Source organism: Euprymna scolopes, chromosome 21 (genome assembly GCF_053919585.1).
Source record: "Euprymna scolopes isolate OS-2025 chromosome 21, ASM5391958v1, whole genome shotgun sequence".
Classification (NCBI taxonomy): domain Eukaryota; kingdom Metazoa; phylum Mollusca; class Cephalopoda; order Sepiida; family Sepiolidae; genus Euprymna; species Euprymna scolopes.
The window spans coordinates 86,902,784-86,922,754 of NC_136502.1; the positions used below are offsets into that span (position 1 = coordinate 86,902,784).

The 19,971-nt window shown below is 31.7% G+C and overlaps 1 protein-coding gene across 1 annotated transcript in view; it reads right to left on the reverse strand.

Moving 5' to 3' along the window:
* LOC145242540 (uncharacterized) overlaps positions 1 to 16,709 on the reverse strand; it is a 36,006-nt gene extending 19,297 nt beyond the window's left edge. The window contains exon 1 of the mRNA XM_080105624.1: positions 13,424 to 16,709. Within this exon, the coding sequence (XP_079961750.1) occupies positions 13,613 to 15,586 (1,974 nt within the window). The 5' untranslated portion in view covers positions 15,587 to 16,709 and the 3' untranslated portion in view covers positions 13,424 to 13,612. The remainder of the gene's footprint in view (positions 1 to 13,423) is intronic.
* Between the last annotated feature and the right edge of the window lie 3,262 nt (positions 16,710 to 19,971).

Genomic DNA, 19,971 nt, shown 5'->3' on the forward strand with positions numbered 1-19,971 from the left:
CTACCCTTTTTCCCTTCAAACAACCCAATTACTAACCCCATGTATCTTGCTTGCTGATGGCCTCCCAACCAGAACCTAGCAGTATGCTTATACCATGCTGCCTTACAAAAATCTTTTTACCGTCAGTCTCTTTCTTAGTGTACCACCCACTTCCTGAAGATGCCGGATTATGTTTCCTGCGAAAACATTCAAAGAAATACATATGCGATTCTTAACATTTTTTGATTCCCACACCAAAAAAAAGATTTAAAAAAATGGAAAAATTAAAAAGGTATAATTAAACAGAAGCTTTCTGTCATTTTTAATAACGTTTGTTTAAATTTTTATTTATACAAATATTTTGCCTGCACATTCGCAGGCATGTTTCAGCTTGAGCTGGAAATCAGTTGAGCTAACTTACACAAAGTGCTTAGTATGAAGGTAGTGATAAGTCTCTGCTCTGTTTCCATAATAAGAACTTTGCCTGAGGAATCTCAGCTTATTTCCAGCTGGAACTGAAACATGTTTGCAAATGTGTAATCAAAATGTTATTAAAAAAATTATATATATACTAGCAAAAGTACCCGTCGTTGACTGGGTTCAAAAACAGCCTACAGAAAATGGACTCTGATTTATGAAAGTATGATAGGTTATGAAAAGGAAGGGTTGTAAAGAGATAGCTTCGAATTTGGGGGTATCAAAACCAAAGCAAAATATGATGAAAGTAAAAATAAAATAGATAAACCCCATAATTTATTATACCATACCTGTTCACACTGAAACACTTATCACAATATTTTGTGGATCTATATTAAAAAACCTTGTTAAACTTTGTGACATATTTCCATTCCATGGAGGTCAGGCGCGAACGAACACCCCATAATTTTATTATACCATATTTCTTCAAACTGAAACATAATTATCAAAGTATACTTACGCAGATAGATATGAAAAGTCTTTATTAAAGTTTGTGCCTATTTCCATTCTATATGAGGCCAGGTGCGAACGCAGACCCCACAATTTTATTATACCATCCCTATTTAAGTTAAAACATACTTATCAAAGTATTATTATGTACATCTATATCAAAAACACTTGTAAACGTTTTTTTTTGTTTTTTTTAAATTTTTTATTTCCATACTTTGTGGACCAAGTGCGTACGCAGACCCAACAATTTTAATGAATCATCATTATGTCAGATCAAACATGCCCATTCCTGTGTCTCGATACATCTTCTATCATTATATGTGATCAGTTTTCTATAATAGTTAACCATATAGGAGCCTATTCGTGACCAGACACACACAGACGTTCAGCTTTATATTATAGAAGATATTACTTGTTATTAAGTACTATTATATAAACACAGTAAGGAGTCAATGGATTAAATCCTATGAACAAAAGTTCAATCATTATTTTCGATTATAATTTCCATATTAATAGTTGTTTAAGCTCAATTACATAATCCTCTCGATAAACTAGTGAAGTACACAATTATATCATATTCCAAAAATTACATAAATTGATAAAGTTCTATTTTTATAAAGAAAATTATTTTTAAGCGATTAATAGGAATTTGTAGGCATTACAATTTGTTACTTTGTGATTTCCTTATTTAAAAATAAAACTGATCAATTTACCTAATTTTTGGAATATGATATTTTTTGTTTTGTAACGGGCATGTACATCATACAGATTTTTCTTTATTTTTTGTTTAATATGGGAAGAATTCTAAAAAAGAACCGATTTTTGCTACCATGAAAAAAAAAAAACAAAAAAAAAAAAAAAATAGCTTTATATATTTTTTTAAATGTCCAAATTTTGGCACGGTATCCCGATGTAAAAATGTGCATGCGAATAGCGGACGTTGCAATGACAGATGCTTGGCCAGAGGAAGAGGGGAGGGCACAGGAAACAAACTATCTCTGCCCAGCAAGCAAAACTATCCCCAAAAGATATTCTATTTGTTTGGAAAATAAATACTTCCATAAATGAGGAGTTCCACTGGGATTGGTTTTGTGAGGGAAACAACATTTGGAGACTATCTTCAGTGAATGTCTCTTCTGGATGGCTGAACAATGACCACTAACAAAAGGCCAGAATCAGTTAAGATCCCAGGAAAATGAAAAAAAAAAGACAGCTTTAGCATCACCACCCCTTCTGAAAGTGGAGAAAGAGTGAGAGCTGAACGTTTGAGGGCAGTTGATTTTCCGGAGTTTGCTTTCGGTAATCCTTGAGTACAGAGGGTCTGTTGGGTGAAGTTGAGCTAAAGTTTTTAGTTGGCCAGGATAGAAAGTAAAACATCTAATTTCTGCAAGTTTGCCATTCAACCTTGGTGAAGTGAGTGCCACTTATCCTAGACAATAAACATTTTTATTGTTTATATCAATTTATAAACAATAAAAATGTTTATTGTGTGCAGGATAAGTGGCACTCACTTCTGTGTTCCGTTTTTGATGGAGACCTCTTTCTTGCAGAAGTGATAGATTCTCATTGCTTCTAGCCCAGAATATATATTCTGAATGTCAGATTCAAGATTTCCAAAACAGCTCCATTATGGTAAGCTATCCAAAAGAAAAAAACCATAAGACGACAACTGAAACGGTTCAATAACAGCCTGAAAGTCTCCCTCAAACAGTTTGGTTTGTATTCTAACTCATGTGGAAAAACTATCTCCAGACAGATGTTCCTGATGTACTGCAAACCATAAAGAGGCTACAATTGTTGAATCTGCATTGAAGAATGCAAAAGAAAACGTCCTATTAAAAAAGACACAGCAGTCAGCATTTCTTCAACAGAATCATCCAACATAGGAGAAATACTTCAGAGCTTGAATCGAACCGACAAGCTATCTCCGGATCCACAGAACAATTGCATGATCATGATTATCTTCACAAGCGATGGATGAATATCATGAGCAAGGAGCATGTTGAAGACGATCATGGTTGGTGAGTGCATAAGTGCATTTCTACCCCAATTAAATAACAAGCAGTATCCGTTGTATTTACCACATAATGCCATTACAGGTTGCATGAAGAAGTGACCAGAAGGTGGGCTCAATGTCAGCAAATGCTACCATCTTTCAAGCATTTCTTCGCCAAACACACCATTTAATTTCAAACCTGGCTGAGAGCTGGTAGATCCCTCCTTTACTCTCACTGCTCAATACATCCAAATGGCAAATAATGTTCAGTGTGCTCCTTCTCATACACTGCACCTTTGCCACCATGACATCATTCTGCAACTATACACATCTCAGTTATAGTCAGCTAACATACTTCCTAATTTCCAGAAGCAGTGACAAGACAAATCAGTCCCTTCACTTTTTTTCTCTCACACCTATAACATTTCTAATAAAATTTCAAATAACATAAAATTTTATTTTTTTGATCTTGTTATTAAAAGTGCAAATAAAGACTAATTGCGTTATCTTTATAATTTTGTTAATTTTTATTGTATACGTTTCAATAATGTTCTTTTCGTATATCTTATTTCAATAAATAACTTGACTTGAAAGAAATACTGAAGAAAAATAAAAGTGAATGAACTAATTTCCTTGTCACCACTTCTGGTAGCACTACATCGGAAGTTAGAAAGTACGATAGCTGACTATAGCCTGCATCTCTGATAGGACTCATTATGAAATGTGGCATCCAAGCTTAATCTCCCTGATTTCATTTAAGATATCCAGCACGTGACACAGACTGACTCCATACAAAGTCCTACGAATAACAATTATTTTAAGGCATGTTAAAGTGTTAATATAATTTTATGTAATGACAGCTCTTTAATTTTGAAAAAAATGGCATTTATCACGTTTTGCAATCACTATTTTTATATGGTTAGAAATCGAACTATATATAAAAATTAAAGCTTCTTTTTGTTTTGGTCATGATAAAGTGATTGGAAAGATACATGATTTTTTTTTTTAATAATAAATTAATTACAAGGCAGATTTTAGAGCAATGCAACTAAAGCATGTGAATTGGACCCTATGTTAGCATGGCCTAACACAGGAATTTAATATAATTTAATATAGGGTGCATCTATAAAAAAAATAGTCAGTCTTGGAAATATCCATATTAAGTTTGGACAATGTTTCAAATCACAATTTTTGATTCTTGTCCAGAATTCCCCTATATTAAAAACAAAAATAAATAAAAATCTGTATAATGTGCATGACGAAATTAAAATATCATATTTGAAAAGTGACATAAATTGATCAAGTATATTTAATTTTTATAAAGAAAATCATTTTTAAGTTATTAATGGGAATTTGTAGGCATTATAGTATAAATCTTCCTATATTCAAAATTTAAAATCTCCCCATATTAAAAAAAAAAAAAAAAAAAAAAAAAGAAAAAGCTATATGATGTACATAAGTTTTGATGAAATGAAAATATATTCTAAAAATCACGTAAAAAAAAAAAAAGATAAAATTTTAATTTATATTTTTCCAAAAATCTCATCTGGGAAAAAATTTAAGATTAAAAAGAAAATAGGGTGTATTTTTTTTTTTTTAGACCACCTTTATGTAGAAGAATTTATTTTTATTCAAAAATGTTTCGTTTCTTTCACGCAAGTAATGGTTGGAATGTATGAAAAGTAAGAGGAAAACAATAGGCATAAAAATACAGTTTTCATTTTTTGTTGACAAATTTATTTCTGATGATTAAGTACTAATAAGGTTGTTAATAATTTAAAATGAAGTACCTTGGACCTCACCCCACAAAAAAATTTTGTTGTTTATTTAGATTGGCACTTATATAGCAGCAATTAAAACTAAAGAATATACAGAAATGTCTATGATGTACGTATCAGTCACGGAATGAAGATGAAATATTCCAAAAAACCACGAAATTTGATCAAGCAGATTTTTTTTTTTTATTCAAGAAAATCAAATTTCAGTCCGTGCCCATAAGGAGAAAAGAAAAGAAAAAAAAAAAAAAATGATGGTGGTAAAATCAAGGACAGAGAAACGACTTTCATTTCAAATTTTTTTTGTTTCTGGATAACGTCAGAAAGACAATTGAAACGTACAATTTAAAACCAAACAATTATTTCTAAACAAAATGAGTATTTTATATTTTTCAGAACATAATATTTTCATTATTTGAAAATTTTATTTTAGAAGGTTAATTTTATAGAAATTAAAAACAAAATTTGAATATTAAAATGGATTCGGCCCTCATTTATTGGTAAAAAGGATGGCAAATTATTTTTTTCCAAAAAAAAAAAAAAAAAAAAAAAAAAAAACTACTTGATCAATTTTTTGTGATTTTGGTAATATACCCTCTTCATTCCGTGACCAGTAGATACAATATAAAAGTTTTTCTTCATTTTTGTTTTTCGTTATAAGTGGCAATCTGAATAAGCACCTAAATTTTGGTAAAAGAGAAACAGTCTACTTGATGATGGTGGCTTCTGTGTTTGAAATCGGAAATTGACAAGTGATTGATATATATATATATATATATATATATATATATATATATATATATATATAATGTATTCCTGTAGGTATGGTCCTAGTGGAAATGTGCCTTGTTTGGGGGAGAATATGAGTGAAAAAGAACATCTTCATAAGAAATAAATATCTTATGTATTAAGGACAGAATACATAGAAAAAAAAAAATGGAAAGTTTATAGTGGAATTGAGCTTGCATAGCACGCAATCCACTCTTTTTATAAGTAATATATGGAGGATCTAATTTCACATTGAATGAAACGATTGGTCCATACTAAACTGTCAGGTTTTTAGTCAGAGTTTACCTTCTTTTAGATAGGTTACCTTCACACAACCCAGAAGCCCTATCTGCCTCGTTTGAACTGATGACAGTAAGTCATGTTATGGGGATCATCATGAGAGAGAGCTTACTGTTTTGTCAGAGTTTTCCTTCTTTTAGATGAACTGTCTTTACCATGGCCTGAGAACCCCATCTATCCCAATATATATATATATATATATATATATATATATATATATATATATATGCAGGGCTACTTGGATTTGCCTGGGATCGTAAAGAAAACAATAGAATAGGTTAAAAAGTGTGCATCATATCCTTATAACTTCTATCTCTACATCTCTCAATCCATCTACCGTCTCTCCTATCCTTCTTTATATAATAGACTTTATAGAATAGATAACATTGAAAAGGATACCCCTCCTTCTCTTCAACAAAACCTCGTCTAAACACGAAATGAACAATTTTGTTTCATCTTTAGATATTATACATTCGGAAGAATGCAGATCAAGAAAATATAAACTTTGTGGGTTTTTGGTTTGTAATTTAAGACTTTTAGTTGGACAGACAACTTTTTTTATATATATATATATAGATAAGATTATTTTTTTATACTTGTTTGGGAATTTTTATTTTTTCTCAAAGAAAAAAAAAAAAATCCAAATTATGTAGAGATTGAGATCAAGTAAGAAAGTTGTTTTGTTTTTAGTTTACTTTTCGAAAGCCGTGTTAGACTGGTGTGGAGATATACTCTCAGCTGAAAGGAACGAGTATAAGTGGTGTGCTCAATTTATTTACAGTCCCTTATTTTATTTCTACTTAATTATATACTTTCTATAAAAAAAATCAATTGTACCTATTTGAAGTTAAAAAAAAAAGCATCAAAAAGTAGATCAAAAGGAGACAGTTTTGAATACTCCAACACCAACCTACTGAAACTGCTGTATTTATATTGTAGATAATGAAATTATGTTAATATGATGAACTCCTCCCCCATTTCTGGTCAGGCAAATATAAAGGTTATTTTGTGAGATTTAAAAAAATTGTACTTAAATAGTATTTAAACTGACAAACACTGATTCTGACTTGCCAATTTTCATTTATTATTGGCACTAAAACTACATACTTCACTAGTTTCTGCCTGGAAACATTTCTAATGGAAAATATAAAAGGAGTCGTCTCCCTTACAACTCACATTTTTCTGTATCAATTTTAAAAATGTGCAAACAAATAAAAATAAAAAAATTAAAATGACTTCACTGGATCCTGGACAACGTTGGGATGGTACAGCTAGCCTTTGATAATCAAAGGAGCATCTAAAAATCTAAAAACAAAAATCTAGAGTTTAGATATAACTAGCCTGGATGCCTGGCGTTGCCCAGGTGTTTGGAGGGGTGCGTTAAGCAAAGAAAAAAGAAAGAAAAAAAGTTAGTAAGCAGGCAGGCTCGAACCCGTATTGTGAAAGAGGAAAAGAATGTGAGAAAAAAAAAAAAAAAAAAAAAAAAAAAAAAAAAAAATGTGATGCCTTTGCCATTGTGTCCATCACCAAACCAGAGGTGACAAAGATTTAAAGTAAGGCTAATCAATCGAAAAGAGGATGACTTTTGAAAATATTGACGAAAAAGCGACCCCTCCTTGTAGAAAAGTGCCCAGTTGAGGGTGAAGGAATTAATCACATTACGTTTTTTTTCCACATTCTTTTTCTTCTTTGCGGTACAGGTTCGAGCCTGTCTGCCAACTACTACTTTTTTTTTTTTTTTTGGCTCAACACACACCTCCAAACACCCAGGCAACGCCAAGCACTGCCGGGCACCCAGGCTAGTGAAATATATATGGCAGTTAAGCTACAGAGAATTTTTTACGTTTAATCCCTGTAAGTATTTGTCAGGCTAAAATGCACTTCAGCCTTACACGCTCATGGACTCAAGTGTATTAAATTGCCATATATATTTTTATAACTTACTACTTAGCTCTATTCAAGTATTGAGAATCCATACAAAATATTATATCTCCTTATAAAATTTTATGTGAATACTAAATTCAAATCTCTCAACTGGCAGTAATTTCCTACACTGATGATTGCAGAAGCATGAAACCATAGTATCTGTAGGTAGAAAAATAATTGATATTTATCATTAAAAAAAATCATCATTTTATATATATATATATATATATATAGTAATTTATAAAATATATATGGCGATTAAGCTACACTGAATATTCGGCGTTTCATCCACTCTAGGATTCGTCAGGCTTATGCGCAAATTCTGTGGTTGTTTCTCGTTTTTATATGGTCCTCTTCTGTTGAGGATTTTAGTTAGCCAATCAGCTTTCTAGTATCCACCGCGCCCCTTCCTATCAGTCAATGGGCATGCATTTTATCGAACAAAGGATCTGTTTTAGAACTAGGTTAATGGTTTAAGGCAGACCTTTTCCTTTTTTTTTTTTTATATATATATATATATATATATATATAAATATACATATGTGTACATACATATATATATATATATATATATACACATACATTTGGAAGAAACGCCGAATATTCAGTGTAGCTTAATCGCCATATATATTTTATAAATTACTAACTAGCTCTACCTACGTATTGAGCACTTTTGAAGTAAATACTTAAAGTTTACGCATAAATCTATACTTTCGTATATTAATTTTATGTGAGTAAATGAAGTAGTTATATCTATATTAGTGTTGGAACAATTAATTGGAATCAGAAATCAGAACTTTTTTGGGTATCAGAATCAGAAAAACTGGAGTCTGATTTCAGATTCCAAAAATTATTCTTTTAATTTTTATTTTCTTAGCAATCTATATATCTATAAAAGTGAAATTGTGTGTGTGTGTGTGTACATTTCCCTACAAAACTACTCAGTCAATTTTCAGTCTACAGACTCAAGATTTGACATAAGGGATATTGAGATTTGGGAAAAAATTTTTTAATTTGTTTTCAGCCAGTTCAACGATTTGATCTTTGAAAATTATATCAAACTCTTCTGCCAATTTTGGATCTAAACACTTGAAATTTTAGATGTAGGTTACTTGAACATGGATCAACCTTTTTAATTTGATTTGAGCCCAAAACAATAAATGTTAAGGGGTCAAAATTGGGGGTCAAAGTTTTAAAAAATTTTCTACCCAATTACTCAGCCAATTTTTTTATTTAAACATTTGAAATTTTACATAAAGTGTATTCAGACATAGGGCAAGTTTTTTAATCGGTTTTTGGCCAAAAATTTGGCTGCCAAGGGATCAAATTTCAAAAGATTTTACCTTTGCAGTCTCTAACAAACTATTCAGCAAATTTTGGTTTAAACATTTGAAATTTTACATGAAGGATATTCAGACATGCAGCAAGCTTTTTAATTAGTTTTGTTGGGGCAAAAACTTGGTTGCCAAGAGGTCAAAGTTGAAAGAGGTGACCTTTGCAGACTCTACTAATCTCCTCCATCAAATTTTAGATGTAGGTTACCTGGACATGAGTCAAACTTTTTAATATATATATATATATATATATATATATATGAAAAGTTATGAACAGTACATAGGGTTTGAGCAAAGCCAGGCTGAACTGCAAGTAAAAAAAATAAAGCACAAATGTATTTATTTATTAGAAATTATTCATTTACCAGATAAGACTAAAGGCCACAGAATCACAATTTATACATCTCATTCCCAGGTGTAGAATTCAGTCTAATTTATTTTTATTGGTTTAGTAGGGTCCCTGACATTGCCCGGGTGTGTGGAGGTGTAGTAAGGAACCCCGTGAGGGTGGGAGTTGGGGGTAAAGTGGTAGTAGTGGGGGGGGGATCAAAACAACAGTAGGCTGTTTGGGTGAAGAGAGGTGTTAAAAAAAAAAAAAAAAAAAAAAAAAAAAGTGGTAGCAGGCAGTTTCGAACCCATACACGAAGGAGGAAAGAAAGGTTAAAAAACATAACATCCTCACCAAGGCCTCCATGGTGCAAGCGGAAGTCGCAAGTGTTGAAATTAAGCGTAGTCAATCCAACGTAGACGATGAGGTGCGGAAATGTTGACGCTAAAACCAATCCCCTCCTTGTGAAAAACTGCTCAGTTGAAGGTGAAGGGAATGTTTTTTGGCAAATTTTTCCATATTTGGCATCCAAAGAATCGAGCTTTAAAACAATACCAATCTCGTGAGGATCCGAAAGTTTTTGGCAGACATACAAACACACAATTTGCCCTTTATATATACAGAAGACTAACGGGGGCCCCCAGTGTTGTCCGGGTGTGTGAAGGTTTTAGTAAAGAACTCGAAGTGGGGGGTAGAAGGCAGGGGTCAAAACAACAGTAGGCAGCCCAGGTGGAGAGAGGTGTTAAAAAAAAAAAAAAAAAAAAAAAAAAAAAAAAAAAAAAGTTATAGTAGGCAGGCAGGCAGGCTCGAACCCGTAACGCGAAGAAGGATTTTAAAAAAATGTAATGTTTTAACCACTGCCTCGATGGTGCAACCGGAAGTCAAGAGCGTTGAAATTAAGTGTAGTCAGTCCAATGGAGATGATGACTTGCAAAAATGTTGGCTAAAAAAGCGACCCCTCCTTGTAAAAAATGGTCGAGTTGAAGGTGAAGGAATGAATGTTTTCGGCCAATTTTTCCATATTAGTCGTCCAAGACATTGAGCTTCAAAATAATACCAATCTCATGAGGATCCGTTGTGTGTGTCAAAAGTTTTTGGCAGAGATACAATCACACACATATTTTGCCCTTTATATAAGTTATGGTAAACAATGTAAATATTTTAGAGTTCACTTGCCAATTCGCTTATTAAACCTTTTCACACCTATTTGCTGAACGTCTATATGCCACCTCTTAGGTGGTCTATAGTTGATTATTAAAAGATTTAAAATACTCTGGATAAATTTTTTCAACTTTGTTGGCGTCAGCTTCACAGTGTCATTGTCTGGTCATCGACTTCTTCTGAAATAATTAATGTTTTATCATATTTTTTCGCTTTGGACACAAGTGAAAAATACAGATGAAAATCTTACAATGATTTTATAAAAATCTTTGGATAAAATACAAAAAAATTAAAACATTTAAAAGCTTGTCAAATTAAAAAAAAGGAACGATATCTACATTTAAACAGATGCCCACTGTCCCGAAAAGAAGAATGAGATTTGGGTATTTGCAGAACAAGACGAGACGAAAAAACAAATATGCAACAAATAAATGTTACCAAATGCAAGATAAGTTACTTTTCTACCTTCATGGATAATGTGCTTAAACTTATTTTGTGTTTTTAACTTAAAACAAACTTAATGTCCATTCTGTTAAGTTAGACCACAAACCCATAAGCCCTGAAGGAGGATTCTTGATAATCACTAAAAATCAAAACTTAAACAAAATATTGGTAGAAACACATCAAATAAATGTCAACAATCATGCAAAAATGTAATGTTTTAGTAGTATTTTGTTTAATTTTCAATACTCTGATCGATTAGTTTTCATAAGATTAATGGTAAAACAATCCATTGAATATCGCTAAAAAGTCTACTCTAAATGGAAATGATGATCATTTTATGTTAAATTTATGCACGAAACTTGGTTTTACTTGAAATTACAATTTTTTTTTTCAGTCACATAATTATCTAAAACAAAGTAGAATCTCATTTTGGGAAAGTGATTTAGCTAAATATGTTAATCTACAAATTTGCGGCTATTATTATTTTTATTTATTTATTTTTTAATCTTATTTTACTTTCAGTAAAGCAAATCCATCTAATAATTGACCAAATCTTTAAATTTGGGAGAAAAAATATAAATATTTTTTCATAGAGGAAATACGTTAATACGAGTCCTCCTCATATTAAGAATGTTTTTCTAAATAGTAACATTATTATGTAGAAACTCATTTTTGACATGGAGACAGGCTTTGTTAAGTATTCTGTTCCTAAACTGTTCATTTATTTTGCATACCAATCGTTGATTTTTTTTTTAATTGTTTATAAAAATTTCAAATGCCATTAATGATCAAGAAATGTTAATCGGCTTTGTTTTAAAAGAAAAACAAATCTTGTCTCACAATTTTCAATCACTTACTAGGAAAATATTTGAGAAAAATATTTATAAAGATCAATCCTTGTAATATACACCCTATCTTCCTAATTTATTTATGTTTTGCAAAATATATGCAGACATTACACAGGAATTTTAAAGTCATTTTAACATTTTTAAAAAGCATCAAATCTCTAATGAAATATTTAGAGATTCTAAAAGAATCAGACTTTGTATTTATATCGGAATCAGGAATTTAGAACAGAATCAGTAAATACATTTAGAATTGTCCCATCATTAATATAAGTTTTAACTCTATGGTATAAATATTTAGTTAGTCTCTTAAGGATTCAAACCTTTTGGAAACACATTATTTGTATTCTTTGGACTACTGTTCTCATCTTGAGTATTATTTTCACAATGTTCTGGTCAATGTAACCTCCGACCTTCTTCACATGTATCTTGTTGAACTCAGGCATCTTTTAAATTTAATTTTACTAAGTATTTTATTCACTGCAAGGACTCCATAGTGTAGTGAATAAAGTACTTGGTAAAATTCAGTTGTAAGTGACATTTTTCTTGAAGGTTCAATCTTCAATGCGGATGACACTCAAAATCCAATCGCAAATTATTTAGGATTTCTACATAATCATGGCTGACGAACGAGAGCATGCTACCCTTGTGGATTAAAATAAATGGTTCTATTTGAAATTCCATGCAGACTTTCAAGTTTGACAAGATACACCTGAAGAAGTTCGGAAGTTACATTAATCAAAACATGAAAAATAATGCCCAAGATGAGAACAGCAGTCCGAAGAATCCATTCCAAATTATCGATCCTCTTGGAATCTGTATATCAATGTTAGAATAGTATTGTTGTCAATAGAAATACAGAAGAGGGAGGGGCATGTTTCTGTACTGTTAGCAATGGAGATTGTTTCTGAGGATCACGGATATAAATTCCTTTTTTGGTTTGCATTATTTCATTAATGCTAACTACAATATATGTATATATCTTTAAAGAGAGACAGTAAGGGAAGGCAGAGGTAATGTTGAGGTGAAAACAAAGACAAACTGGTTTGAAAGAAGGGATAATGGTGATAATTGCATATACAATAAGTTATTTCTGCAAGTCAAATTTTTATACACAAAAAAAAAAAAAAAAATTCTTTAAGTGTGTGGAAAAAAAAAAAACCCAAAAACAGAAAACGAAAAATACCACCTTGCTGATAAAAGCAATTTAATTTTAGTACCGTCTTTCTTACAAGACATTTTTGTTTGAGTGTCCTTCTGCAAGGGTTTTTGTATTCCTCCAACAGATGCACTTATCAAATACAGCAGAGAATATTAAAGCCAAATTTAAACTAACCAAACGAAAGCATTTCTATACACAGGCTGGCGTTACATCTCAACACGGTTCACTCCACATCGGCTTTACAAGTAAAAAAAAAAAAATAACAGCCGTGTATAATGCAACATACACACACACATACACACACAAATCCACCTACCAGCTTGAAAGCAACTTGTTTTTTCTCATTCAAAGCGCAAATATATCGCATTATACACGGACAAGTACAGTAAATTCTCTGTATATTTATCAAATAACATGTATATCACAAATATATTTTAATAATGTCTCAAATGAAGGTCAAGGTTAGTCATTTACTTACATACAAGAGTCTTACACAACCTGGAATTATAGACGTAGATGTATGGAGTATATACACGTTTTTGCATATGTATGGATGGATGATTAAAAGAGAGAGTGAAAGTGACAGTAGCTGGGTCTTGCTTTTTTGTGTGTTGTTGGCGTCTGTTGCTTTTTTTTTTTTTTTTTAGAGACAGGAAGAGATGACTATTCAGTGATTATAACCAGATAATATATTGAGAGCACTGTACAGGACTTCGCCCGTACTTGTGTTTTTGCATTTTTTCAACCCAGTTTTTTGTGCGAGGACTTTTTTGCAGAGGTCATAGGTGAACATTTTGACATCGGGCTGCAAGTTTTCATGTCTTTTGGCATCGTCTGACTGTGGAGTGTCAAAAATTTCCTTCTTGCAAATTGTGAGAAAACCGTCCGAATTGCAGCCCGCGATGCCTGGGTGGTTCATATGACCACAGGCAGAAAGTTGCAAGGGGTGGTAGGGATTGTTGTGGCTGTGGTGGTGGCAACTAGGTAGAGGATTGCATCCACAATTGCATCCGCCATTCGGCACAGTGGCGCCAGGATGTTGCATTTGAGTACAAGAACAGTTGGCATAGTGGCAACTGTTGCTTTGGTTACACTGCTGCTGTTGTTGTTGCTGCTGTTGTTGTTGTTGCTCGGCGCCAAGTTCATCACATTCATCAAAAGATTTCGCCTCCACTTTTATAACAACTGAATTGCTCGGATGACTGTTACAACCAAAACAGCCACCATTTGAACAGCTACTGAAGTCATGGCAGAGTCCTGGACCACCATCTTGAGTTTGATTGTGTTGGTGACAGTGAGAGCGATCCCCAACCCCCCGGAACATACAACCATGCTGACTACAAATATTATTACTATTACTAATTCCACTGTTAGTACTACTATTACCACAACCTGTGCCATTAGTGATTATATTATTATTATTATTATTATTATTAATAATATTATGATGAGTACGTTCGTGGTTAGTTAGATGAGACCGCTGTACGAACGCCTTAGAACACATGGTACACTTGAACGGGGCGTCGCCCGTGTGTGTCCTCTGGTGGTTCTTCAGGTGTCCTCGCTGTGTGAACGACTTTGAACACCTGGCGCACGTGAAGGGCTTCTCGCCGGTGTGAATGCGCTCGTGGTTGTTCAAGTGATCACGCTGCGCGAACGCTTTCGAACAGAATCGACAGCGGTAGGGTTTTTCCCCCGTGTGCGTGCGGGCGTGGTTTTGCAGATGCACCTTCTGTGCAAAGTGCTTCGGACACACAGGACACAGAAACGGCTTCTCCCCGGTGTGAGTGCGCTCGTGGATGACGAGGTGCGCACGGTGCGAGAAGAGCTTGCCGCAGTGCGTGCATGCGTGCTGCTTGCCGGCCCAGTGCGCCCGCTCGTGGTTGCGCAGGTTCGCCCGACGAGAGAACGCCTTCCGGCACAGGTGGCACTTGAACGCTTTCGACTCGCCCTTCTCCACCTTGACATCGACCACGCCCGTCCCCGACCAGCCCAGACCCCCGACAGCTATACCGTCGCACTTCTCCTCCTTTATCACCCCATCGCCGATCCAACATGTCGTCACTTCCTCGCTAACTTTTTCCTCAGAAATTTTTCCGTCTTCTTCTTCATTTGTACAACTATTTTCATTGCAATTAGTCGGGTTATTGTGTTCACTGTTCTCAGACAGAGTTATTTTTTCTTCCTCCCAGTTTTGATTAATGGGACTATTAGCATTACTAGTAATATTATTATTATTATTTCCATTTCCAACGTTGTTACAGTCACTAACAACATTCTGCAGAGTAATTGTGTCATCATTAGAGTCTTTAAGTTTGCTTTCGTCTGACTGTTGCAAACTGTTATGACATTGTACAATACTGTTCGGATCGGTTATTTGCGCCTGATCATTGGTGCTCTGGCTGAGAAATTGTTCAGCGTTTTCTGGAGACATTATCGATTTCAGCTCCAGCTGTGGTTCTCGTGGAAAATTCTCAAAGTTCCGAATGTTTCCCGCTCGGGTTTGTAGGTGTTGGTAAAATTCATTCTGTGGAAACACGGGCTGGACGCAGACCGCCCCGTTGCTGTCGACACTCAAATCAGCCCCAGCAGCATATGGATTGCCCATCTGTGATGCGTAGAGTGAATGAATTGAAAACATAGTCACAGCTTGTCAGTTTCTGTTCAGTCAATTGTTCCTTCTTATTTTTTCCTTCTTTTGTTCTCCTCAGTCTGACCGTCCACAGCAGAAAGGAAAACTGATTAGTATCATTCTTAAAAAGGAAGGTTTACTTTGGGGCTGGGCAGTAGTGGTCGTTTAGTGCAACACAGGGATTTTTTTATGTTCTTAAATTTGGTTGTATATATATATAGGCAGGGTATATGGAAAATATTTACAGAACTAGTTAGAAATATATAAATATATATTTCTAATAGAAAGACATTTAAAAAATAAAGAAACTTTCCTTATATACATATATATATATATATATTATAGTGAAGTTTATTTGGCACAAGTGTGGGCCGCTGAAAGAGTCCAACTAGATAAATAGACTTCTATTAACTATATATTAGTCAGTTAAATATGTGTTCCTATGTATGGAAAGGTAGTTAAAATATTGTTTTAACAAGTTTATATTTACATACATTTACGTATATAAGTGATATTATGAGACCTTGAATTATTTTTTTTTAATCTCGGAAATGATGGATTGCCTCCCTTTAAATGTGTTTGTGTATGTATATTGCATATAATAATTGAATAAATGTGTTTTTTATTAGTGTCATGCTGTAAGCGATTCGTCAGAAGACAAACTTTTTTTGTGCATGTTTGTGAGAGGTTTACTAATACTTACAGATATAAGTTATAAGTATTATTGTATAAACACAGTAAGGATTCATTAGATTAAATCCTATGAAGAAAACATCAATGAAATTAAAAAATTTTTTAATGTTTGTTAAAAAAAACTATGTTTCAAATAAAAATTGTTTTTCTTTATAATATAACGAATTCCACAACAGAATTTATTTTTGGAAAAGGAAATTACTGGTTAATAATAATTAAAATTGAATATAAAATCTAATATTAAGATTAAAATGTTGTTGGTTTATTTAAGATTATGTAAGTTTATAAATAATAAGCCACTTATTGAGATGAGAATTAGTTTAAATTAAATAAAACTACGAAAAAGGCAATGTTTTCATATGTGTTACTTTAATAGAAGAAATTTTTTTTTTTTAATTTTTGTCATGAAAACATCCAAAATTGTATTAACATAATCAAGTTTAGAAATTAAAAATTATTTAGAAATACCTGAGAATTAAAGATATACAAGTATTTCAAATAAAATTAATTTTTAGGAATCTTATAGATATAAATAGAAATAATTTTTTTGTTTGAATGTAAGGTTTATATTTTTCTGAAAGATACAAAGGAAATAAAACCTATCTAACAAATTTTGATTATAACTCGTATGTATGTTTATTGAAAAGAAAAATGGTGCTTATTATAAACTATCTCTCTCTCTATATATATATATATATATATATATATGGATACATATATATGTGGCAAAGAACTAAGTGATATATTTATACATTTTATATAAGTATCTAAAATTAATTTTTAAAAATGCAGCAAAATATGTAAATATTATAATTAAATATATTTCATTAAATAATCTATCTTGAAATTTTATTTAAAATTTGTATCTATAAAGTGCGTTTCTTGGCTAAATATTATGAATACAACATTTGCCGAATAAAAATTAGGGAAAACATGTAAGCACATAAAATTATGGGCGTTATTATAATTTTAATATTTCAAAAAGTCCTGTACCTTGATGAAAATTAAATGAATAAGAAACATTTATGTAAAGTTATAAATTTTCAACTTTGTGAAATGTTAATTCTTCATCTCACTGTTTGTATAAAATCATTCTACTGAATGGCAAAGAGAACTATTACTTTTTCCTTAAGATATATATATATATACTGTTATGATAAGATCTGCTTATAAATTCATCAATATGTAGATAATTTGAAGATGTGTTAAAGGTATGTATAAAACTAAAATAATTTTACAAAATATAAAGTACTTCTTTTAAGTTGGAAATAAGGATACAAGATATTTTATATTTCATCACGTGCATAGTTAAAATGTGTATAAATATACGTCAACTCGTGTAGAGATTGTGGAAAATAAAGCCAAATGGTTTAGTTATTATTTTTTATCAACTACATGAAAATGTGGCCTTTCCCCCCCAAGGTACCTGCTATTTATGGAAATTATTTTTAAGCATGTAGATATGAAATAATGTATGACTTAATAATTTAAATTGAAAGTAATATTCAACTTATTGCAAAGTAAAATAATTTATTCGTGTGATACAATTTTGGAGGATCTTTTTTTTTTTTGTGTGTGCAAAACTAAGTTATGAAAATATCTACAAGATTCTGTTTTAAATTAATTAACGCACGAAGGTTAAATATATTTTCAAAGAGTTTTTTTTTCTATTTGCAGTTAAGAATTTATTTTGTTTTTTAATTATCAACAGATTTTTTTTTAATTAATATTTTTGGTTAAAAGGCTTTCCAAGAATAATGAGCCAAATATGGCACTGAATCAGAGTTTTCTTGTCTTTTTAAGATCACTTTGTGGACTTTGCTATAAAAAATGCATGGACAAATAAATGTTTGTTTAGAACAGATAATTACAATTAAAAAAAAAAAATTTAGTAAAATTAGTTTATGAAAAAATATATAAAACTTTAAATTTTTTCAGGGGTATGATTTTGTTTACAAAATAAAAATGCTACCACGAATGTATATGTAAATATGAATATGTGAACATACACAAGGTATTGTATATTGTAAAAGTTACAAAAATACAATACTACATCTGATTTTGAAAGGATGTATATATTTTTTGTAAAGAAGGATAATAGAAAACTTTTTGACACTTAGTCGGTGATAGTGATTCAAATGTGTAACAGTTAAGAGTGGGTGGTAGATGGGGAAGGGTTTTTAAATAGAATCTACTAGACTAAATATCAAATAAAATGGAGGAGAAGATATGTAGTTAGCAATTTACATATTCTTCTCCAAATGTTTGCCGTGGCATCGTAACTGTATAATGCCAGGAATCACATTCCTGCAAGTTAGATTAAATGTTTCTGTTATCATATTTAGCGCCACAGCAGCAGAAACCACTCAATTCCTCAGCAACATTTCCTTTTGGTTTTGGTTTTTTGCATGAAATCTTTTGTTTTATATATATGTTTTTCCTTGAAATGAAATATTTCCATTAAAAAAGTTATCCCATTATTCTTTGGCCTTAAAAAATGTCAAGCAACTTTTTTTTAAGTTTCATTCATGTAAAATCGTTTGTTTTTTTTTTTTGTTTCGTTTGTTTTTGTTTGTGCAATTTTGTCAAATGCCAAAAATTCAGGACAGTTTAAAATTTTTTAAACAAAGAATACCATTTCTAAAGACAATCTTGAATCAAGTCCATTAAAATATGTTCCAAATTTTATTTAATTCCACAATTACCAATAGCTGCACCTTTTTTTTTTATTTTTCTCCTCCAAATGAAATGATACTTTTAAGATGGTTTAATATATAAAGTTCTTTCGGATGTTCTGACATGATCAGCTACAAAAATTTATTTTTTATTATTATATTTACTAGTAGTACATAACAAAAACAACCAATGTTATTTAACCAGTTTTTTTGTTGTTGTTGTTTGTGATTTTTTAAAAATAATATTTCCAGGCTTGATTACAATCATAATGTCTTTGTAAAAATAAGGCAAAAATAATCAGGGGTTCCAGAAAGTGGATGTCCTCAAATCAACTTGCATTCCAATGATCTGTTCTTATTACAGAAGTATGATGGATGGCATCTTTTTTATTATCCAATAGTAGTTCGTTTTCTTCCTCTCAAGCAAATCATTTATTTCTCTCTCTCCCAGCAGACGATTTTGGAATTGAAGAGTTTTTAGATCTTGTGATTGTGCAAAGTTTCTTTGGTTTTGTACTTGTTGCTCATCAAGTTCTTCCTTTGAATATTTCGAATTTGGTTTTCTAGAAAAGTGAAAAAAAAAATGAATTAATAAAAAACTAAACAAAACTTAAAAGAGAAAAAAATTACTCAAAGAAATTTTTGGTGCCTGTTCAGGATTTGCCCTACATGAAAAAAACAAAAAGAAAGAAAACTGTTTGATGTATGCACATGTGACAAAAAGAAAACAATGAACACTAAAAATTATATATTGAAAAATAAAACTACTGGAATTAACTTACATGACTTTTGGTGTACAATATTTTCTTTCCATCATGGGTACATATGATACAGAGTTTTCTTTCTTTTAGGGGGGGGGGTATAAGCGCCAATCATTTTAATTGCATACATTTTTAAAATAATCATTACACATCATAAGCTTTTTACATTTTTTTCCAGAACTATTGTCAGCACCTTTGATATTTATATTGCATTCTTTTGATAAATGAATATTGAATCTGAATCAGATGCAATGTTCATTTATCA